At 39.7% G+C, this 20219-nt stretch overlaps 1 protein-coding gene and 1 non-coding gene across 2 annotated transcripts; one reads left to right on the forward strand and one right to left on the reverse strand.

The window, feature by feature from the left end:
- Positions 1–1501: 1501 nt before the first annotated feature.
- On the reverse strand, positions 1502–1573 carry TRNAD-GUC. Its single transcript has one exon. It is a non-coding gene; the product is annotated as a tRNA-Asp (tRNA).
- A 188-nt stretch (positions 1574–1761) lies between these two features.
- On the forward strand, positions 1762–18046 carry LTA4H (leukotriene A4 hydrolase). The gene is made up of 19 exons (XM_030959831.1): positions 1762–1986; positions 2911–3041; positions 5184–5304; positions 5770–5838; positions 7594–7698; positions 10028–10080; positions 10738–10810; positions 11127–11267; positions 11490–11513; positions 12383–12453; positions 12567–12678; positions 13508–13652; positions 13729–13832; positions 14187–14257; positions 14490–14544; positions 15358–15453; positions 15975–16057; positions 16770–16874; positions 17187–18046. The coding sequence occupies exons 1-19, from the start codon at positions 1840–1842 to the stop codon at positions 17305–17307; spliced, it is 1827 nt and encodes a 608-aa protein (XP_030815691.1). The 5' UTR covers positions 1762–1839; the 3' UTR covers positions 17308–18046.
- The last annotated feature ends 2173 nt before the right edge of the window (positions 18047–20219 follow it).

Raw genomic sequence — 20219 nt, forward strand, 5'->3', positions numbered from 1 at the left:
TAGTCTAGGAGTTTATACAAAGCTCCAGGATATCACTGTGGATGGTGCTCACATCCTCTCTTCTTGATGTACTTCTCCCATTGCCATCTCAGATTCACATCCAGGTGGGACAGCTGGGGTGGTGGGATGCTCTTGAGAGGCCCATGGGCTTTGCCATCAGCTATGAGCCCACACAGAAATCATCTCTTGGTCTTGCATAGTACGTCAAGCCTGGCGTTCTTCCTGTGCCCTCAGCTCCCCACAGCTCTTGGTGTGCTGCTCCCATGGCTGTCCACACTTGGGCTGAAGGTGTGGAAACCAATTTCTGAGGGTGACAGGGGTTGGATTCTGCATCTGACATTACATGTTCATGGTTTCCAGCAATACTGTGGTAAGACTAATTGCCCTTTGTTGCTGAACTTTTCTGTCAAGTTGCCTCTTAGCTCTTATTACACAGAGAAAATTTCTCTTGTGTATATTCTCCCTTCAGTGCTTGCTGCTGGTTGGGTGGCTGATGCAGGTTGCTCATGGTACAGAACTATCTGCTTTCAGTGTGCAGTTCAGGGCATTAAATTAGTTTTACTGAAACTGCCAGAGTGCACAAAGGTAGGGCCAGAGCAGGGCTCGCCAGCCTCCTGCTCTGAACACCAGACACATGCATCCTCACAGCTGGGTGTCTTGGCCTTTTGCCTTGGGTCCTAGTTCCTTACTCCTTTTATGTGCAATTGGCCATAGAGCTATTTCCTGACTTGGAAAAAGAGAAATTTGGGCAATCATATTTACTGCTCAGCATCTGCTGACCTCCCACAGACAGGAGGAGATCTCTCCTAGTACCTTTGTGCTGAACTGTGTTATAAATAGATAGATAAATAAATTTCTGGTAAAAGGATTACAAAAGAGGGGGTGCCTAACAAAGCATTTTCAGTGATACTAAGTAAAGGTAAGCAGGGATGCTGGAGTCTCACAGCTGTTCTGCAAACTACTCTTAGTTGGTACATATAGCTGAGTGTGCTCTAGGCAGGATCCAGTGAAGCCTCAGGGTTTTCCAATCGCTGAAGTTCTCACTTTGAGGACAAAAATGCCAGACTGTGTTACTGTAAGCCAGGACATGGCCTCTGGCCTTCCACCTTCCCTTTTCTCTTGTGGCTGTTTACCTGTCCCCTTCCCATTGTTTCTGACTTGGGTGAGGAGGCTGAGTTAGGTTTTTTCCACCTCAGTTTAAGAAAAAGGGTTAATGTTTTTGAAGGGTTTAACCCTCTTGTTCAGCTGTTCGAGCCATTAAAATATGAAAATACTTTCCCTGTGCCTGCTCTCAGTTCTGCAGCTGATCTTGCGAGACCCACAACTCCCTCAGACCTGGAGCAGGTAGGCAGCCAAACCCGCAGAGGTTTTCCTCTGTTCTCCCTGTTTCAGAGTCGGAACGCTTTTACTACGGCTGTCTGGGGACAGCTTTGATTTCCCCAAAAAAATAATTTTGCCTTTACGGTGGAGGCCAAAAGGAGAGAAAAGAAAACTTCAGTACCTCCCCGTCGGGGAATCGAACCCCGGTCTCCCGCGTGACAGGCGGGGATACTTACCACTATACTAACGAGGAACTGTACGCTTACGGCGCCTCCAGTAGAGCCCACATTCTGTTACTTCACTTACACTCTGGTGATGGCCAATCAGGCTGCTTGGTTCGCTCGCTCCGCTTTTCTCGCAATGCACTGTGGGTTTTGTAGTTCTCACGCTGTTCCCCCGCCCTCTCCGCGCGGAGGGCGGCACTACACCTCCCAGGGGCCTCCCCTCCCCTCTCCGCGGCGGGCTCTGAGCTGCACGGGCTGGCACGGCCGGGCAGGGCGGGCAGACGGCGCGCGAGCGATGGCGGACCCGAGCTCCTTCGCGTCCCCCTCGTGCTGCCTCACGCGGCACCTCCACCTGCGCTGCCGCGCGGACTTCAGCGCGCGGGTGCTGCGGGGCACGGCCGCCCTCACCGCGCGCGCGGAGCGCGAGACGTTGCGCTGCCTGGTAACGGCGGGGGGGCGGGGGGGCGAAGGGACCCGCGGTCCGTGAGGGGCGAGCCCGGAGCCCGCGCCGGTGCCGCCTTCCCTCTCCCCCGTCCTTCCCTCGGCCGTCGTCGCGGTCCTTCCTTCCCTGCCGTCGCTTGGCCCTCCCCGGTCCGCCGCCCCTGGCTGCTGCTCAGCTGGAGGCTGGCTGCGCCTCGCAGCCCCCGGTTCCCGCTTAGCCCCCCAGAGCAGGCGCAGTGCTCAAGGGAAGGGCAAGGCTGTCTCTTCCCTTTAAAGCGGCGAAGAGCATGCTGTCTAAAAGATGGGAATAAATCACTGAAAACCCAGATTTAGGGCTTTTTCGCCTGTGTGTTTCGTTATGCCAGCTGCTTTCTCTGTTATCTCTGCATATAGGCGGTGAACCTCTTAAACTTCGCATTATATTCGAAGTTTGGGGATTCTGGGCTTTTCTCATGCTGACTCCATAAAATTCTCTTGTGGTTGGCGTTTATTTTTTAGGGGAAAAGCCCAGACCTATTAGTAATAAAAAGTAAAAAATGAGTACTGCACTATTTAATTCACCTTCCATTGCATGAAGGTCTGGCTTCGCAGTGACGTGTTCCAGGACTGAAGCCTTAGCAGGGGCTTTTATACCGTTCTCCTCACTTCACAGCAGTACTGCGGAGTTGTTACCTGTGTAATTTTTCTTGATAAACTGGCTTCTATGGTAAGAAGTTGGTTTTCTTCCTCTTTTCCCTCCAGCTTTCCCAGTTCAGTGCTGCTCTCTTAAAATGCTGGTTCCTGGTGGTCAACACAGTTAGTCAGCTTTTCTGGTTTTACTTAGAAAATACTTTTTCCTTCAGATGGACTTGTGTTTAAGATTTCATAGTGCTGCCTTTATTATTTTACACTATTTAACTGGTATGCAATATGTGCTTTATCACAGGTCCTGGATACAAAAGACGTGCAGGTATTTAAAGTGACTGTAAATGGACAAGATGCACAATTTGCTTTTGGAGAAAAGCACAGTTTCAAGGGCACCCCTCTAGAAATCACATTTCCAAATGAACTAAGAAGGTACACGCTTTTGCCTGCTCCTTTATGAGGTTTTGGAAATGTACTATATAAGCTGCTTGTCTGCCTGTGGGGTTGCTGAGTAAAGCGTGCAAAGGGACTTATAAATTAGAATCAGGGTATTGCATTTGTTTGCTATGATCTTGTAGATTAATGTCATATGTGGCTTTCATTAGTCAAAACTTTGGGAGTGTTTGTACCTGTCCCCAGACCTTATATCGCGACAAAATTACTAACTAAACTGAGTAGCAAAATGATGTGAAATGTATCTCAATTTTCCCAGTGCTTCTCATCAGTAATATTGTTTCTGCTTTAACTACCTGATTCAAAATTGTTACAGTGTGGAGCACAAGGAGCAAGAGCCCCTGTTGCATCTTCTTTTATACAAGGGCTGGTTCTGCATTTCTGTAGAATTTCAGGTTACCACTATGATTAGATAGGAGCGTGTTTTCAAATAATCAAAGTTTTATTTTGTTGGCTATGCTAAGTCCAAGTCCCTGAAAGCTGGAACTTGAGTTTCAGCAACATGATGGAGAGTGAACTAACCATGGTCTACCTCTTAAGGTGTATGAATTAAAAAGCTGTTGTCAAATTACAATATGTTTTTTGGCAGTTTGTTCTGTATGTTGTAACTCAGTGGTATCTCAGTCTTCCATGGTGCCAAAGTTGAAAGCTGTGCTTGTATAAGGAAGTTCCCTTGTTTGAATACACTTGAATATCAAGTTGCTTCTTGTTGTTTGGCTTTTAGAACTCGTTGCTACCTCTAAAAAAACCTTCAGTTTAGTCTGGTTTCCAAGCTTTTTTTCTTTTTAATGTTGTACTGTTAATTAGTGCAGTTAAGAAATAAAAATAATGAGGAAGAGAAAGGAATGTCGTTAAATAGTTGTCCCTTCTAGAGAAACACTTCTGGTCTCTTATGAAATTGAACATTAAGTACTTGAAATAATTGAAAATTAAGTACTTGAGCAAACAGACCACATCAGAAATATAGGCCTGTTTCTTTTATTTGACTTTCAGCTGCCTTTTTTTTTAAGTGCTGAATTTCCAGGTAAGAAAAAAAAAAAGAGGGAGGTGTGAGCTGTGACCATAGGAATTCACAATCTAGTGTGACACATAGTCCCCCATGTAGCTATCAATGAAACAGCAATAGGAAAGGGTGGGAGTTACAACTGCAAGTCTGATTGTTCAGAAAGCAAAGTGCCTTATGGTAATACCAGTTATTTTCTCTTCTCTAATATGTACTTTGGAATACTGGTTATAAACCAGATGAGTATACCTGGTCAGCTTATCTAGTGTCCAACTCCTCTGATTAGCTGAAGTTTGTTCCGATTTATGGCTGGATTGTTATTCCAAGAGTTGCATGTATAATCTGGAACTTTCTGAGAATAGAAACAAGTACTTCCATGTGCTTTGAGTGTCAGTGATGGTTAAGATATGTTTTTAATAAATAAGAGTATGAACGTGTCAGGTTGATGTGTGTTCTCTCATTAGCAAACTGATACCTGTCTTACACATAACTGTTAGTTTTTACTTGACACCAGTTCTGAAACCCTGAGTGAAATCTGAACATTATTTCTTTTTCTTGTTAACCCCTACTGTTAATAGGAATTAATTCTGTAATTACTGATAATTTTCAGGGTGTTACTTTCTTCTTAAGGGTAACAGTTACCGAGCATTAATGTCAGACACAAAAATCTAATTTTTTTTATGTACAGGATACTTATTCTATGTTATTCAGTCATGTATCTTCTTTTGCAGGGTTTTGCACGTTTTTCTTTGTGTATTGCAGAGGGTTTTTTACACTAACATGTATAAGGTTACTTAGCTGTGACAAAACTATATACATGTAGCTGGCCCAAATAGTTTAAAGAAAAGGTCTGTGCTCTCCTTGAAAAGAGAAGAGGAAAAGTTTCTGGTTCATGAAAACAATAATAAAAATGCCTTGGGATGTAAAAAATGAAATCAGCTAGCCATTTTTAATACCATAATTGAAAGGGAATTATTCCTTTTAATATGATACTTGTTCTCATTTTTAATGCTTTTGAGACAGTACCACAGACCTGTTTTTCAGACATCTTTGCAGAGGAATTTCAGTGTGATCAGGATTTCTGTCAAAACATTCTGACTGTGTTCTTTATTATACAGGGGACAAGAAGCAATTGTTGAAATCTCATTTGAAAGCTCTCCACAGTCTTCAGCTCTCCAGTGGTTTACTCCAGAGCAAACTTCTGGAAAGAAACACCCATTTCTCTTCAGCCAGTGCCAGGTTGAGTTCATTTTTTCCAAACTTCTTGACATACCACTGTAATTTCCCTGGGTTTCTAAAGAACTGCAGAGAAAGGCTAGAAAAGGGAAGAGCAGTAGCCTGTAACTTCTAGCTGTGTGTGTAAAAGGTTCTAAATGAAAACACTTAATGTCAGGATGTTATTGAGATTTTATTATATGTTTACAGTTTGGTAATTCTGGAACTGCTTTACCCAATCCAGTATCCTGGTTGAAGAACATATGGTTCTTTACAACCAATACTTGGGCTATTGATCTGCCTTACCTAGTATAATTCCTTTTACAAAGGCCTGTAAGCTCTAAGTGATAGAAGTACTGGATTATAGATAATGAATTCTCTGGAGGAGCTGTGTGGACTTGCACTACAGTGTATTAATTGATTTATTTCTAGTCCTCTGCATTAGAAAGACAGTTTTGTTTTATCTTCTTTTCCTTTCTCCCTCTCTAGGCTATCCACTGCAGAGCCATTTTTCCATGCCAAGACACGCCTGCTGTGAAACTAACCTACTATGCAGAGGTAGATGAACCTAAGTCATGTGTCTTAACTGAAGACACCTGCTACAATGGGTGAATTTATATTGGTCAGGGTTTTTTGGCAGCTGCCAGCATGTGGCCTGATATAAAACCAGAATATTGACTTTCAGCTTAATGTGGGAGGAAAGAGCTGATCTTCCCTGTGGCAGTTCTCTAACTTTACCATTTCCTTTTTGTATATATCAACTCTTTTTTCATTGTTATGTGTCTATTTGCAAAAGGAAGTTAAAATGCAGTAGTAAGAAAGAAAGATGGTCTAAAATCAGGAAAAGCTGACAGTAAGACAGCAAAGAGTGCTGTGAAGTAAAAAACACTTGAAAAGGCTCTCATGTATGCCTTAAGTAATATATTCTGGCATATAGCTAGGGGGTATTTGCAGTCCTGTGTGGTGGTGTTCACAGGGGTACCAGGAAGAGAGAAAAGACGAGAATGTTGACTCCATGTTTCAGAAAGCTTGATTTATTATTTATTATATATATTATATTAAAACTATACTAAAAGAATAGAAGAAAGGATTTCATCAGAAGGCTTGCAAGGAATAGAAGAAGAATGGAATGATAATAAATCTTATGACTGACCAAGACAGTCAGAGACAGCTCGACTGTGGTTGGCCATTAATTAAAAACAACCACATGAGACCAATCAAAGATGCACCTGTTGCATTCCACAGCAGCAGATAATTATTGTTTACATTTTGTTTCTGATGCCTCTCAGCTTCTCATAAGAAAAAATCCTAAGGAAAGGATTTTTCATAAAATGTGTCCATGACAGTCCTGGTGTAAACAGTAAAAAGGAGGATAGATGTGCACTGTGACATTACAATTCAGTTGTCTGAAGAAAGTGAGCCTTTTAACTTCTGTTGGAGGTACTCTTCTGATTAATTCAATATTGCCTGTCTTCATGACAACCTTTTCCATATGCCTTATGTTCTACTTGACAGAGATGACCTAACAACAGAACAGATCTGGGCTGCTCTTTGTTATCAGCTGCTTGTAGTGTGGAGTGTAATGCTGAGTGCCAGCTGCGTTGTTTATGTGTCTTGGTTTGGGAAGACAGGAGTCTGATAAGGAAGGCAGGAGCCTCCCCTGAAATGGAGAATGTAAACCCTCCCCACCCCTCTGATTTGCTATAAATTTTAAATTAAGGGACTCTCAGGCAAAAAATATGGGAGCAGGAAATAACAATTCTTTAATAGGGAAGAAAAAAATAAAAGGCTAAAATAAACAATGCAGTACACTAAAACAACACTGACAGAGTCAGAACTCAACCTGACACTGTTAGTCAGGGTGTTGGTAGCAGTCCAATTGGAAATGTGGCTGTAGTCCTCCTGGAGGGTCAGGTGTGGTTCTGTTGGAGCAGGGGGTCCTGTAGAGGAGGATGTATTCTTCCTCCAAAGATCCAGTGGAAGAAAAGGCAGCTGCTGTTCCTCTGGGAAATCCAGTGCAGAAGCAGTGCTGGTGTTTCAGAACCTCTGGATTATATCTGGGTAGCAATGCTTGGTTCCTCCTTCTGGGTGGAAGCATCTCACAATGGGATGTTATAGTTCTTATCAGTCATGCACTGATATTTGATAGCCTGTTATCAGCAGATGTCCTCTCCCGAGGAAGGAGTGATTGTGGTCACTCAGAGAGAGAGTTAAGGCAAACTGCCCACTTGACAAAAGACAGCTGCCATACAGATGGTAATAGAATACATCTTCCCTTGCCATCTGGAACAATGTGCTTGGGTGCCCTTTCAGATTTCCGTCCCGAAGGAGCTGGTGGCTCTGATGAGCGCCAACCGCGACGGGGAGGCGCCCGACCCGGAGGACAGCGCGCACAAGGTTTACCGCTTCAGCCAGAACGTAAGTGCTCCGCGCTGGGAAATGGCTGCACAAGGTCTTACTGCTAACCTCTGCAGCTGACAGGCACCTCAGGTGTGGTTTTGAGCTCATGGATAAATCATGTGACTCACATGGGGTTTTGCCACTCCAGAAATGGGAGGCATTATGGAACTCCAGCTCTGAGAAGACAACAAGTAAGTGCTGGTGCTGTTTACTGGTCTTTTTAGCATTCCCAGAAAATCCAAATTTGAGTTTTGAAAATGTTTCTATACTCAAAACTAGTTCTGTCACAGCCCTTTCTGTCTGCACTGATTTTTAGAAAATAGTGCAGATGCAAATAATATGGGAGGAAGTTTTGGAAAACAGACCCTGCAAATTTTAAGCTCACCAAGATCTAAGCAGTGAAAGTCAGCATCAGAACCAAATTTTAGCTTGAAGTTAGGCAAATTCTAACAAATTTTAATTTTTTTTTTAATGTGAAAACTTTGGTTTCTATGGAAAGAAGGTATCTCCAGCCAGTAATCAAAGATTACTGTTCTCTGGAAGTTTTAGTAAGGAGTGCAGCTAGTCTAATGATTCCACTACTCATAAGGCAGCAGTCCTGATTTACTCTTCTGGCATTTTTGTTCTCACAGTTTTTTGGGTTACAGTTCTGGTGTTTATGAGCTCTTCAGATGAACCCAGTTCATTTTGCTGAACAAGCAGATAAAATTAACCTAAGATCTGGGCTGCTGACACTGAATAACTGCAAGGAGGAATGGTATGATGTGGCTGGAGGAGAGGAGGGGGTCAGAGTACTTCGAGCTGCAGCAGCTGTCGGGTTTGATTTGGCTGCTGCATGAAACCTGAGAGAGGGGAAAAAAAGAGTTCCCTTATCTGTGAGCTCATCAGTAGGCAGTGCCCTGCCCCCTCTCTGTGGAGCCAAAATATTTGCCACTCTCAGTCTAGTACAGAAGACTTCTATGTTTGTGTAATCCAGAGATTAATGTTATCTAGGAATACCCTGTTGATAAGCATGATGGACCTATACAAGAAATAACATTTAGTGTAATTGAAATTATACTACACTTTCTGATACAGAAACCATTACTTTTTTTTAAAAAAACATGCTTTTCTTTAAAAAAAACCCCACATTAAGCACAAAATACATAAATGAAAAAAGACATGAAAAAGGACACACACATCACCTGATGCTGACAGTGATTTGTTAGAAGAGGTGTCTGTTTCCTCATTTGCCTTCCTCAAAAGGCAAATGCATCAAGCTCTTGGATATGTATGTGTGCTGAGCCTTACCTAAAGCTACTTTTTCTGGTCCTGCATAGCCAGGCTGCAAAGAAGAGCAGCCTGGAGAGCAACCTCTGTAAAAACATGTTTACAACCCAACAGTCATTGACATTTGAATTTCAAAATGTCAAATTAGCAAGCTGGATGTCAAAATGTGGAGGTGTATTGATAGTTTTTTCTTAACTCATCTATAAGTCAAGGGACTTTGTTCTTTTCAGTAATATGTTCTGTGGGTTAATAGGTAAAATTAAAACACAGATGACGATATGGGCATTTTAATAAACAATATTTAAATGTTTTGTGGGTAATAGTAGAATAAAATTTTCTGAAATTGTGTCTCCGGCTAATTATGATTTAAAGTCTTACTTATTTAACATTGTTTAAATTCAGATGAAGTGGAACTTTTACAGGGGTGGCTATATGATCCCCTTTTCTTTCCAGAACACTTGGAGAAAGCACTTCTCTATAAAGATACGTCTTTATATAAGATACTTCTTTATATATATACACTTCTTTATAACTTTATATAAGTTAGGAGTTTTTTCATTGAAATAAAAAATATTTAGAGTTTTTTTTAATTCCAAACATGGAAATCAAATATATACATTTTGATTTTTCCTGAATCTTTTGTCTTTAATGTAATTATATCCATAAATATTCTTGTTTACTTCATTAAAGCTCTTCTTGCATCCTTCCGTGTGATAAAACTGCTATTTATTTGAGCAATATCTCTTAACTTCTCCTTCCATAAAATTTAATGGAACTGAAATGAATATGGAAAACTGACTTGCTTTTGAAGATAATCCAAACCAGCAGGAACTTTGTATGCAGATTTTTTCAAACAGAGATGATACTTAGAGTTTTGTGAGTTTTGCCTGAAACACCTATGAAGCAAGTACATCCTGTAGATAAAGGAGTATTCGGGGAGAAAGAACAATGTTTTTGAAAAAACAGTGCCTGCCTTTAAGGCAGGAAACTCTGGAGGAAAACTCCTTTATTTGTATACTTTTGTTCTTCTGATGTCTGATAACTGACATTACAAATAAGATTTCTTTATTTTTCCTAGGTTCCCATACCTTGCTACTTGTTTGCTTTAGTGGTTGGAGCCTTAGAAAGTAGGTGAGTGAATCTGTACAATGTATAAATATTAATAACCACAATAAATCTTTTGAGCTTTTTTTAAAATTGTTTCTTGGTCTTATTTCTAAATTTAAAAAGGGTCTTATAGATTCAGTTAACCTGTTTATTTGTATCAAACTGCATGTATGTTGATTTGCTCTTGGATAATTTTTTTACTTGTGCTGTAAATTAGAGAAACAGCATAAAGCTGTTTCTGAAACAGCCCTTAGTGGTTAAAATTTAGCACAGGAAATAGATCTTCTTGCCTAGTTAACAGATAAGCCTTGTCTGTTAACAGAAAAACCTTTTCTGTCAAAGGCAGAAAAGTATTGCTTCAGCCTCATTTCTCATTGGCAAAAGGTTGTGTTAATCTAGGCCACAATAATGTTTTTATATTAGGGCTTGATAGTGTTTAAAAATCCGTAAGTGGTTTTCCTGTTCCTTTATGCTGAATAATGCATGCATGTTGTTTGTTTTGTTTTCTAAGCCTTTGCTTCAGCAATGGAGAGGAAAAGCAGACAAAGATTCTCTAATGAATTTCCTCTGCAATGTGGGTTACTCAAGAGCACAGTTACACATATGCTGTCTGTATTAGTTTCCGATAGAATTACTTCTGGTTCATACTGTCTTATTGGCTTTTTTTTTCACTTTCAACAGAAAGATTGGCCCAAGGACACTGGTGTGGGCTGAAAAGGAACTAGTGGATAAATCAGCCTATGAATTTTCTGAGGTGAGTAATTAACTACAACAAAAAACAGTGCTGTAAGATAACTATTTCACATAGTATTGGAAAAGAAACAGACTACAGTTCACTGTTTTGGTCATCTTTTGTTCTCCTTTCTCTTCCTCCCATCCCACAAAATGCTATTATTCTATTGCAGTACAAACTTAGTACTGAAAATACATATTGATACAGTCCCATACTTGTTTTACATGTAGGACTTGTCAAGGTGAAAGGGAATGAAAGATGGGATCAATAGTTTATTATTTGTTCAGTGTTTGTAGTAAAAAATCATCTTAGAAACTAATGTGAATTCTTTTTTCAGGCTGAAGCTATGCTGAAAACAGCAGAAGATTTGGCAGGACCTTATGTGTGGGGACAGTATGATTTGTTAGTCTTACCACCTTCTTTTCCTTATGGTGGTATGGAGAATCCTTGTCTTACTTTTGTAACTCCAACACTGCTGGTGAGTATAGCAGTGATAAAAGTCAGCTCTTCTTTAGGGATTGCATTATCAATTAGGTGATGGATATTAATGCACAAATTGGATTAGTCTTCTTCCTAGAAAGACCTGTAAATGTTCTTGCCTCCTTTGGAGTTAGGGATCATAGAAGAAATTGCATGAAGTGATCTATTTTGAGGCCAACTTGAACCTAACAACTAACTTGTCTTTCCCTTTTCTTTTTAGGCAGGTGATCGATCTCTATCAAATGTAAGTCAAAAATATTCATTTCTTCAAGTAGTACACAACTTGAAGATGTATCTGAATTCCTTTATAATAAATACCTGAAAACTTGATCTCTTTTCATTGTGGAAATAAAAAGTTAAGGCACTAAGTCAAGAACTCTTACAAAAGTGAGTGTTAATTTTCAGTAAACTCTGTAAAGTATCTATTTTGTATAACCAACAGATGGAAGTAACATGGGTGCCTGTATACACAGGGGGCTGACTGAGGTTAGCTGCTCCATAACTCTTTTCCTGCCCTGTTAAACCACAATATCTGCATACAGATATGTTTAAAAATCTCAACTGAATTGGCCTCATCAAAATCGTTAGGAGATAACTTCTTCCTCTATGTGTCTTTTTTTTCTGCAAAGTTGAATACTCTGAATGCAATTTTATTGCCTGTCTTTTTACTAGACTGATGTACCGCTAAACTTAAAAAAAAAATGGTCTTAAACAAAGAATACTGAAATATTTGACATGGATACTTTTTAATGTATCATGCATCATTAGCTTTCCCACTGCACAAGTTGCTTAGTGAGAAAGCAGTACTAGTCCATCGCTTGGTATTCTGTATTCTGAAATGTGATTTCATTAACAAATTACCTAAAGCAAGCTGTTGATCAGTATGGCTCTATGGCTTGCAGGCTGGAAGTTGAAAATTGTTTCTGTCAGCTAGGGTAGCATTAGTCCTCTGCTTAAAATTCATATGGATAGGTCTGCAGAACTGTGAATGCTAACTGACTTTGTGAACATAACATAGCAAATGAGATCCCATCAACATTTTGTTCTTTCTATTGGGATCTGATGTTTTTTTCCCAGAGGAGTCTAAATGGTGGATCTGGTTTTGTGTTTTAGGTTATTGCACATGAAATCTCTCATAGCTGGACAGGAAACTTGGTAACCAACAAAACATGGGAACATTTTTGGTGGGTATGATGTTCAATGTAATGCAAATCAAATTTTAAATTTAATCTGTGAAGAGGCTGGCTAAATTCATTTTACCATCCTACCAGTGCTGACTTCATCAGTGTCTTTGCAGGCTGAATGAGGGTCATACTGTGTACCTGGAGCGCAGGATCGGTGGTCGGTTGTTTGGTGAGCAGTTCAGGCACTTTCAGGCCCTGGGAGGTTGGCGAGAACTGCAGAACACGGTAAATCGTTTTCAAGTCATCATATGTGTTTCCCACAAATAAAATTTGTCTTGTCAGCTTTCCTAATGTTTTCTTATTAGAGGATGAACAACTTTGATTCCAAGGTATTTGATTGCTACCCCAAGTAATAGCTTCATATACTCAGATTAGATAAAGCTTTTTGAATTGTTTTAAGCTTTTCTGTAAGGATGAACATCTTTACAGCTCCTTCTGGTTGTTCTGGGTATGACTAAATTGCGATATTACATGTTAGCATACTGATAAGCAGCTGAAAGTTAATCAAAATTATCTGCAGCCACGGCCATCAGAATTTCCAGTGCCTCATGCAAACAACTGATTTCTTACTGTCTAAGAGGGTTGTTTAGTTTTGTGTTTTGGTAGCATAATCAAACTTTAGTTTTCAGATTTCTAGTCTGTGCTATCTTACTAGTTCCCTGAGCAGCCTGAAATCTGTTCTGCCGATATCCAGAGCTGAAGTTTTGCTGGCACATCTCCTGTCAACAGAGGTTTTAAATTTAAAGGCTTAATGATGTAGTTCAAATAGTCTTTTAATGAGGGGATAAATATAGCGAGACTAATAGGTGCTCATGGTTATGACAGACATGATAGTAATTAACTGCTTTGAGACAGCTGGAGCACAGGGTGGTTGATTCTAAATTTTAGTAATTTAAGGTTTATGCAGATTCAGAACTTCAGGAAAAAGGAGAATGCTTTGAAATGAAGCTGTGTCCGTTTTGGATGGTTTATACCTTTATAAAAAGAATTAGTACAGATCTGCAGGAGTGCCAGTTTTCCTAGATTGATATGTGTTCTTGTGTCTTTGACGCAGATAAATACTCTTGGAGATAAAAATCCTGTGACTAACCTTGTCATTAATCTGGATGAAGTAGATCCTGATGTTGCCTATTCATCTGTGCCATATGAGAAAGGCTTTGCTTTGCTTTTTTACCTTGAACAGCTCCTTGGAGGACCAGGTAAGCCTTAGTCAGATTTTATATGGTTTTTTTTCCACCTTAATTTTAAACACTAAAACATCTTCTTTTTTGTTAGATGTCTTCATTGGCTTCTTGAAGGCTTATGTTCAGACATTTGCTTATAAAAGCATCGTAACAGAGGACTGGAAGAAGTTCTTGTACTCCTACTTCAAGGATAAGGTTGGGTAATACTTAAAACTGATTGCTGGAAACCTTTTAATTATGTGAAATTTTGACTTAGGTCAGAACTTATTTAAAGATCAGTTCTTTATATTTCTTTTTCTTTATTTCAAGAATTTAATATGACATAATCTGGGACCTTGTGAAGATGGATTTGCATTAAGATGTGTTTTATTTTTTTTCCTTTTTGTAGAGGGGCATGCTTTGTTTTGAAGTAATCTGTGTGGGATTCTTCGGGGTAGTTGGAGGAGTGTTATCAAAACAAATAAAAAGACTGAAACTAGATTTCGTTTTCTCAAAAAAAAACCCTAAAATCAGTTTTAAAATTTAATAAGGTTTTGTGTTGCTTTGTAGGTAGATATTCTTGATAAAGTTGACTGGAACTCATGGTTTCACGCTCCAGGAATGCCACCAGTGAAGCCTACGTAAGCTGCACTCTTCTGTAGTTCATCGTTTCCTTCTCCAGATTGCATGTGATTTTCCTGAAAGTTGTGAAGCAGTTTGTAAACAGGCTGAAAGTCTTATAAATGTTTTATTGGAAAATGCCCTAGTGCTATGTAGGTGTATATAGCAGTAAAAATAGTCACTGTTAATGTTTTCAGTCTTTTATTCTGTGATTATTTCATTATGTGAACCTTTGTTTTTAATATTTGACAGGTATGATACGACACTATCAAATGCTTGCATTGCCTTGAGCCAAAGATGGATCCAAGTGAGTGGCTAAAGAATGCTGAAGTGTCTCTATTTTGAAAAGCTAATATTTTTTGTTATACAAAGTGAGCCATTCTCTTCTAAAATCTCATTTGTTGAGAGTGTGTATTTATAGTCACAGTATGGGCTGCAAGGGATTTTGCATTTCCCAGACTAGATGTTCAATGTAGAGTCAGGGATGAACTGTGACTTCTGTCTGTGAAGTGCAGTCCATATTTTAACAAGGCACAGAGCCAACTTCTTGTTATACATATGTAGTAACCAAACAGAAAATACTCTTTTTGAAACCCTGATACTATGGCTTGATTTAAAAACAAATGCCAAGGTACCTCTACATTACTGATTATATTGTATTAGCAGTAGTTCCTCTATGGTATACTGAAGTTAGTATGTATTTCCTATCAAAAACTGGTACATAAAGCATATTAATTAATACAATGTAATTTTCCCCTAGTTTGAAGCATAAAAGTCATACAATAGAGAATGCAGCATACCCTCATTTTGTTACCTCTAGCTTTTCACTGTACTTGCATCCTGTCTTTTAACTTTCTTTTTCTGAATGTTACTTTTTATAAAAAAGTATTTGATTTTTCACTTAACTAATAGAAAGACAGTGGGGATAAAAAGATCGGTGGAGAGAAAATAAGTGAAGAATACAAACATCAGACAGCAGCTGAAGTCCCTCCCTTCCCCTCATTGCACAGATACAAATCTTTAAGTGAAATGGCTCAACAGTGTGGATATCAAAACAGAAAATTACACCTGATTGTATTTTGAAATACCTATGAAAAATTAAGTAACTGTTCTCTTTTAGGCAAAAGAAAGTGATTTGGGCTCATTCAGCTCAGCAGACCTGAAGGAAATGTCATCTCATCAGTTAATTGAGTTCCTGGCGCTGTTGCTTCTGGAGGTAAATGCACACCTGGGATGACTTGATTCTGGTATCACAAAAGCAGACATAGAAGATCTAACATGCTTTGAAATTAAGCTACTCTCTTTTAGATTTTGCTAAATTAATGTGCTCTCACCATGCATAGTTATTGAAAACTTCAGCCTTGCCTCCCTTATTATGTCTGGCTCTTCAGCTAATGAACAACATACAAACTGTTTTGGATTGAAAGCTAGAAACAAAACCATTAGGTGTTTGAATCGGTCTCTATTGGATGTTATAGTAAATAAGCTATAAATAAAATTGAACAAAAATACTTTGTCTTGAATGTTTCAATAGTACAGAATGTGGAAATTAGGTAATATTTATTCCTTGCCCCTTTCCATGCACTGAAAAGATAAAAGGAACAATTAAAATATTTATCGTGGTAGGATTTCAGTTTCTTTGTAGCACCAATCATCCTGAATTACTCTGTTTATTATTGAAATGTCTGGCTTGAAGTCTTCCTCTGGCTTATTCTGACTGTGCAATTTCTTTTTCAGGCACCTCTTCCATTGTCACATGTCCAACGCATGCAGGAAGTATATAACTTCAATGCTATAAACAACTCTGAAATAAGATTCAGGTTTGTTCTAGTATGGGCACTTCTAAAATATTAAATGTTTTCATAAAACAAGTTGTCCTGCTTCGCCTGAGACATCCTGTTTTACAGAACTGGGGCAGGGTTTGGGTTTGGGGTTTTGTTGTTGTGGTTTTGTAAATGCATGTGCAGGCATCGTGCTTGGTATCCTGTTATTCATGAATTGGGCAAATACAGTCTTCTAGTAGAAGAACTCCGTGGACAGCAGATAAGCTGTTCTTTATTTTAATCTGGCATGCTAGCAAAGGAACCTGATGACCTGATAGCAAAGGTTAAACATATTGTATGGTTTCTACTTCTTGTAACAAGATCAATTTCTTTTTAAAACAAAATAATAGCTGGTTTCAATTTCATTTGGTTGGTTGGTGGTTTTATTCATTGGTCAAATGGGACAAGTGCTGTACAGTTCAGTTCTGAGTGATGCAACTGGACACTATTGTAATATGAAAAATACATAGCTGCAGAAAATAATCTTCCATTTTGGAGGAGCTTGGCTGCAATCTTTTCCTGTTGTACAAAAAAGCTGATGTATGTAATGTGCTAGTCAAACACTAAATATTTGATGTTGAGCTAGAATCTCATTCTCATGATGACACAGCAGTGCTCAAAGCATTTATGGGAACAGAATCATTAGATAACCAACCACCACGTCACCACAAATGGAATTATAAGTGCAACCTTTTTCTTCCACCTCCAGATGGCTGCGCCTTTGTATCAGGTCCAAGTGGGAAGCAGCTATTCCTCTGGCTTTAAAAATGGCAACAGATCAGGGCAGGATGAAGTTTACTCGACCATTGTTCAGGTAAAAGTAATCTCCAAATGGCAGGAGCTCATGCTGTTGACATTTCTAGTATAATGGAATGAATAATGCTTGAAATGCATTTATTGTACATGTTGAAGTGGCATAATAGAGAATTCTCTGTATGCTGTGAACAAGATTATCTTCAGAGGCGCTTTCCACTTGCTGACATTTTTGTGCGTAGAAAAAAGCTTAGTGCCAGGATGCACATTAAGGCAAAGCTTTTGAGGGAAAAGTAAAACCTTAGGAAAATCCCTGTTGTATTATTTTCCTGGATTTTTGTAACGGTGCCTCCCCCCACTCCATCTTTTACAGGGACCTTTACGGTTTTGACAAGAGTCGTGATCTGGCTATCAAGACGTTTCTGGAGCATAGGGCCTCTATGCACCCTGTCACTTCAATGCTTGTGGGCAAAGACTTGAAGCAGGACCAGTGACAAGTGTACTTATTTCTTTGAGATTTTTGTGTTGCTGAAAGAAGAGAGTGATTGCCCAAACTGTTGATATGCGTGCTTGATTATACCATAAAATGCTCTGCTGCTTTGGTACCTCTGTAACTTAAAATTAATTTTCCAAATCAAGTTCAGTACTGTCGCAGTAGATAGCACTGCCAGCAGACTCCAACTACTCCCAGACTCTGACTGCAGGCTTCCCTTGCAGACTCTGACTCCAGCAGGCTCCATCAGCAGCCCCTCACAGCAGGGCCAGTAAAAAAAGAAAAGCAAACAAAAAAAACCTCTTCCCTCTTTGTCTCTCTCCTTCTCTGTCTCTCCCCCTCGACCAGCTAACCTACTCTTTATAAGACCCATCCTCATTGGACACAGCCATGTCCCATTAAGGGCAAGGCAGTTCCTCCTCTTTGATAATTAGCACAGCTATAATTCATCAGGAGCAAGGTTGCTTGCAGTCCATTCTCCTACACTTTCTATTTTGCATTTCCAACTAAAGCAGCAAAATTGCTACGTCTCTGGAATTGAGAGAATGTTTTGATTACAGGCAATTTTTAGAATACACAAAAACTGTTCTGAGGTGTGGTCATTTGTCAGTGATAGAATTGAAGAACTTGGAAAATTAATTGGTGGATGGTATGGCTCTTTGTGCACAGCATTCTTTTCCGTAGCACAGTGGTTGAAACTTCAAGTACCTAAAGAATAAAAAATAAATCTTTTCATTCCCTACTTGTCTTTCTTGTCTGTGTATTGATCTGTACAAAAAGTTTTGATTTAATAGTTTTATTTATTCTTCTTTGTTGTGGGAGAAATTTTTATTATGAGTCCAAGAGGACAATGAAGACCAAAATGGTTTTTCAACCCACTATTTATTTTCAAAACTTATTATTGTAGCGGGGGGGGCTAAAGCCCGAATCTTTCCTTACCCAGTTTGAGTCTTTTAATATTTGGATTTTTAAACTTACCCTGGGCGCTACTCCTCATGCTCATATAACAACTGGAGATAAGTTCAAAAACAATGGGAGGAGCTGTTTTTCCTGTATTTGTTGCAGCAGTTCCAGCCAATGGTTTAGATGATGCTGTGGCAAATGCTGCCATCTCTAGGCTGAGTATTGCAGCGAGTTTGGTAAGAACAGTTGGCATAAATTAAATCTGTTGGCATAGGGATAACCCATATCAAGGAGTGAAAACAAAACCAAAAAGTGCTGGTTTAGGGGAGGAGAGTGGCAGTATAATGCTGGCAAAAGGCTTGATTTAAGTCTAGCACTTAGGACAAGAGGGGAGCCTGTCGGCTGATTTACTTCAGAGTTTTGATCTGTATAAGCTTTCAGCTTTTGGTTTAAACCCAGGCAGTGACTAATCCTCACACAGCCACTCGCTCTCTCCCTCATGGGATGGGATGGGGGAGAGAATTGGAAGAGTAAACTCATGGGTTGAGATAAAGAAAGTTTAACAGATAAAGAAAAAGCAGCGCACACAAGCAAAGCCAAACAAGGAATTAATTCTGTGCTTCCCATGGGCAGGCAGGTGTTCAGCCATCTCCAGGAGAGCAGGGTTACTTGGGGAGACAAATGCCATCACCCCAAATGTCTCCATGCTTCCTCCCCCTTCCCCTAGCTCTATATAGGAGCATGAGCTCTGGTCAGAGGAGGGGATATCTGATGTTAACAGGCTCTGGTTGGAGTTATCAGATTGCAATGAAAACTGTCCTTGGTTTATAAATGCCTTCTGTCACTAGTTTTGGGGTAACTTGCATTTTGTTGTAAAAGCCCATGGATCATATACAGTGCTTTGGCACTTAGAGTTCCTGCTGCCAGATAATCCTAGTTTCTTGCTGTCAGAGTCGGAAAAAAGAAAGCTGTTATCAGGCATGGCTTTCTCTAGCATGGTCCTAGGTAGCTCTGCTGGGACAGTGTCTCCGACCAATGATAACATTCCCTACAATAGATAGGGAATAACAATATAACAATCCCTACAATAATTAAACCCTAGGTAGTCCCTTTGTTTAGGAACACTAGTGTGGGAAGCATGGACTGTAAGTGTTGTTACCCTTTTGCTTTTAAAACCAGAGGTATTTTCAAATTCTGCGTGTACAGGATTATTGCTAAAAATTTTTATTGGCACCATCTCAACAGTTATCTCCATATTTTTCCTCTTTGCATTTTCTGCTTGCAAAGGAAGCATGGCACAGCAGCACCAGGCTTGATAGTGTGCAGCTGTGGCCTAGTGTTTGTTGATACCTGTTCTTGTAATATCCTCCACAGCACAAAGGAAAACGTTTTAGAAATTAATTAATCTTTTCTTACCTACAGTGAAAAATTAATTTTCAACTTGAACATGGGACCAGTTAAAGCAGGCTTGCTGCCTCTACTGCCTGCTTTTATCTTGCTCTGGATAGAGCTGTAAAAGTATAATAGAATCTTCTTGCAAGTCCTAGCAGCTATGAGCAGCCCATATTCCCAAGGTGCCTCTCTTGCAGCCCTGCCCCTTGATTTTTGTTAGTGTGATTTGCTGCTGGGCAATAGCTGTTAACTCATGTTAAACCCTTACATTTTTAAAACAGTTGCACTGCATCTTAGTCTGATTTATCTATTCCTGGTACATAAGCTTCAGCTCCTGGTTTTTCATTTCTATATTCCTGATGTGATCTTTGGAATAAAATTCCTGTGGAAATAGCTAGGGGGGAGTGTGCCATTTCTGTGAAAAGGGTGTGTACCCTGGGTTTGGTTTGATTGGACAAAGTCAGCCAAACACATTGATCTCGTTTATTTACAGAGGTGAGGATGTTGAGGGTGGGTTTTTCTTCTATGTGATTGCAACATTGGGCTCTAGATAGGCACAGTTCTTCAGGCCATCATCACATGGTAAATGTGAGGCTGCTACACGCTGCAGCCCTTCTT

This window comes from Camarhynchus parvulus, chromosome 1A, assembly GCF_901933205.1.
Source record: "Camarhynchus parvulus chromosome 1A, STF_HiC, whole genome shotgun sequence".
Taxonomy (NCBI): Eukaryota; Metazoa; Chordata; class Aves; order Passeriformes; family Thraupidae; genus Camarhynchus; species Camarhynchus parvulus.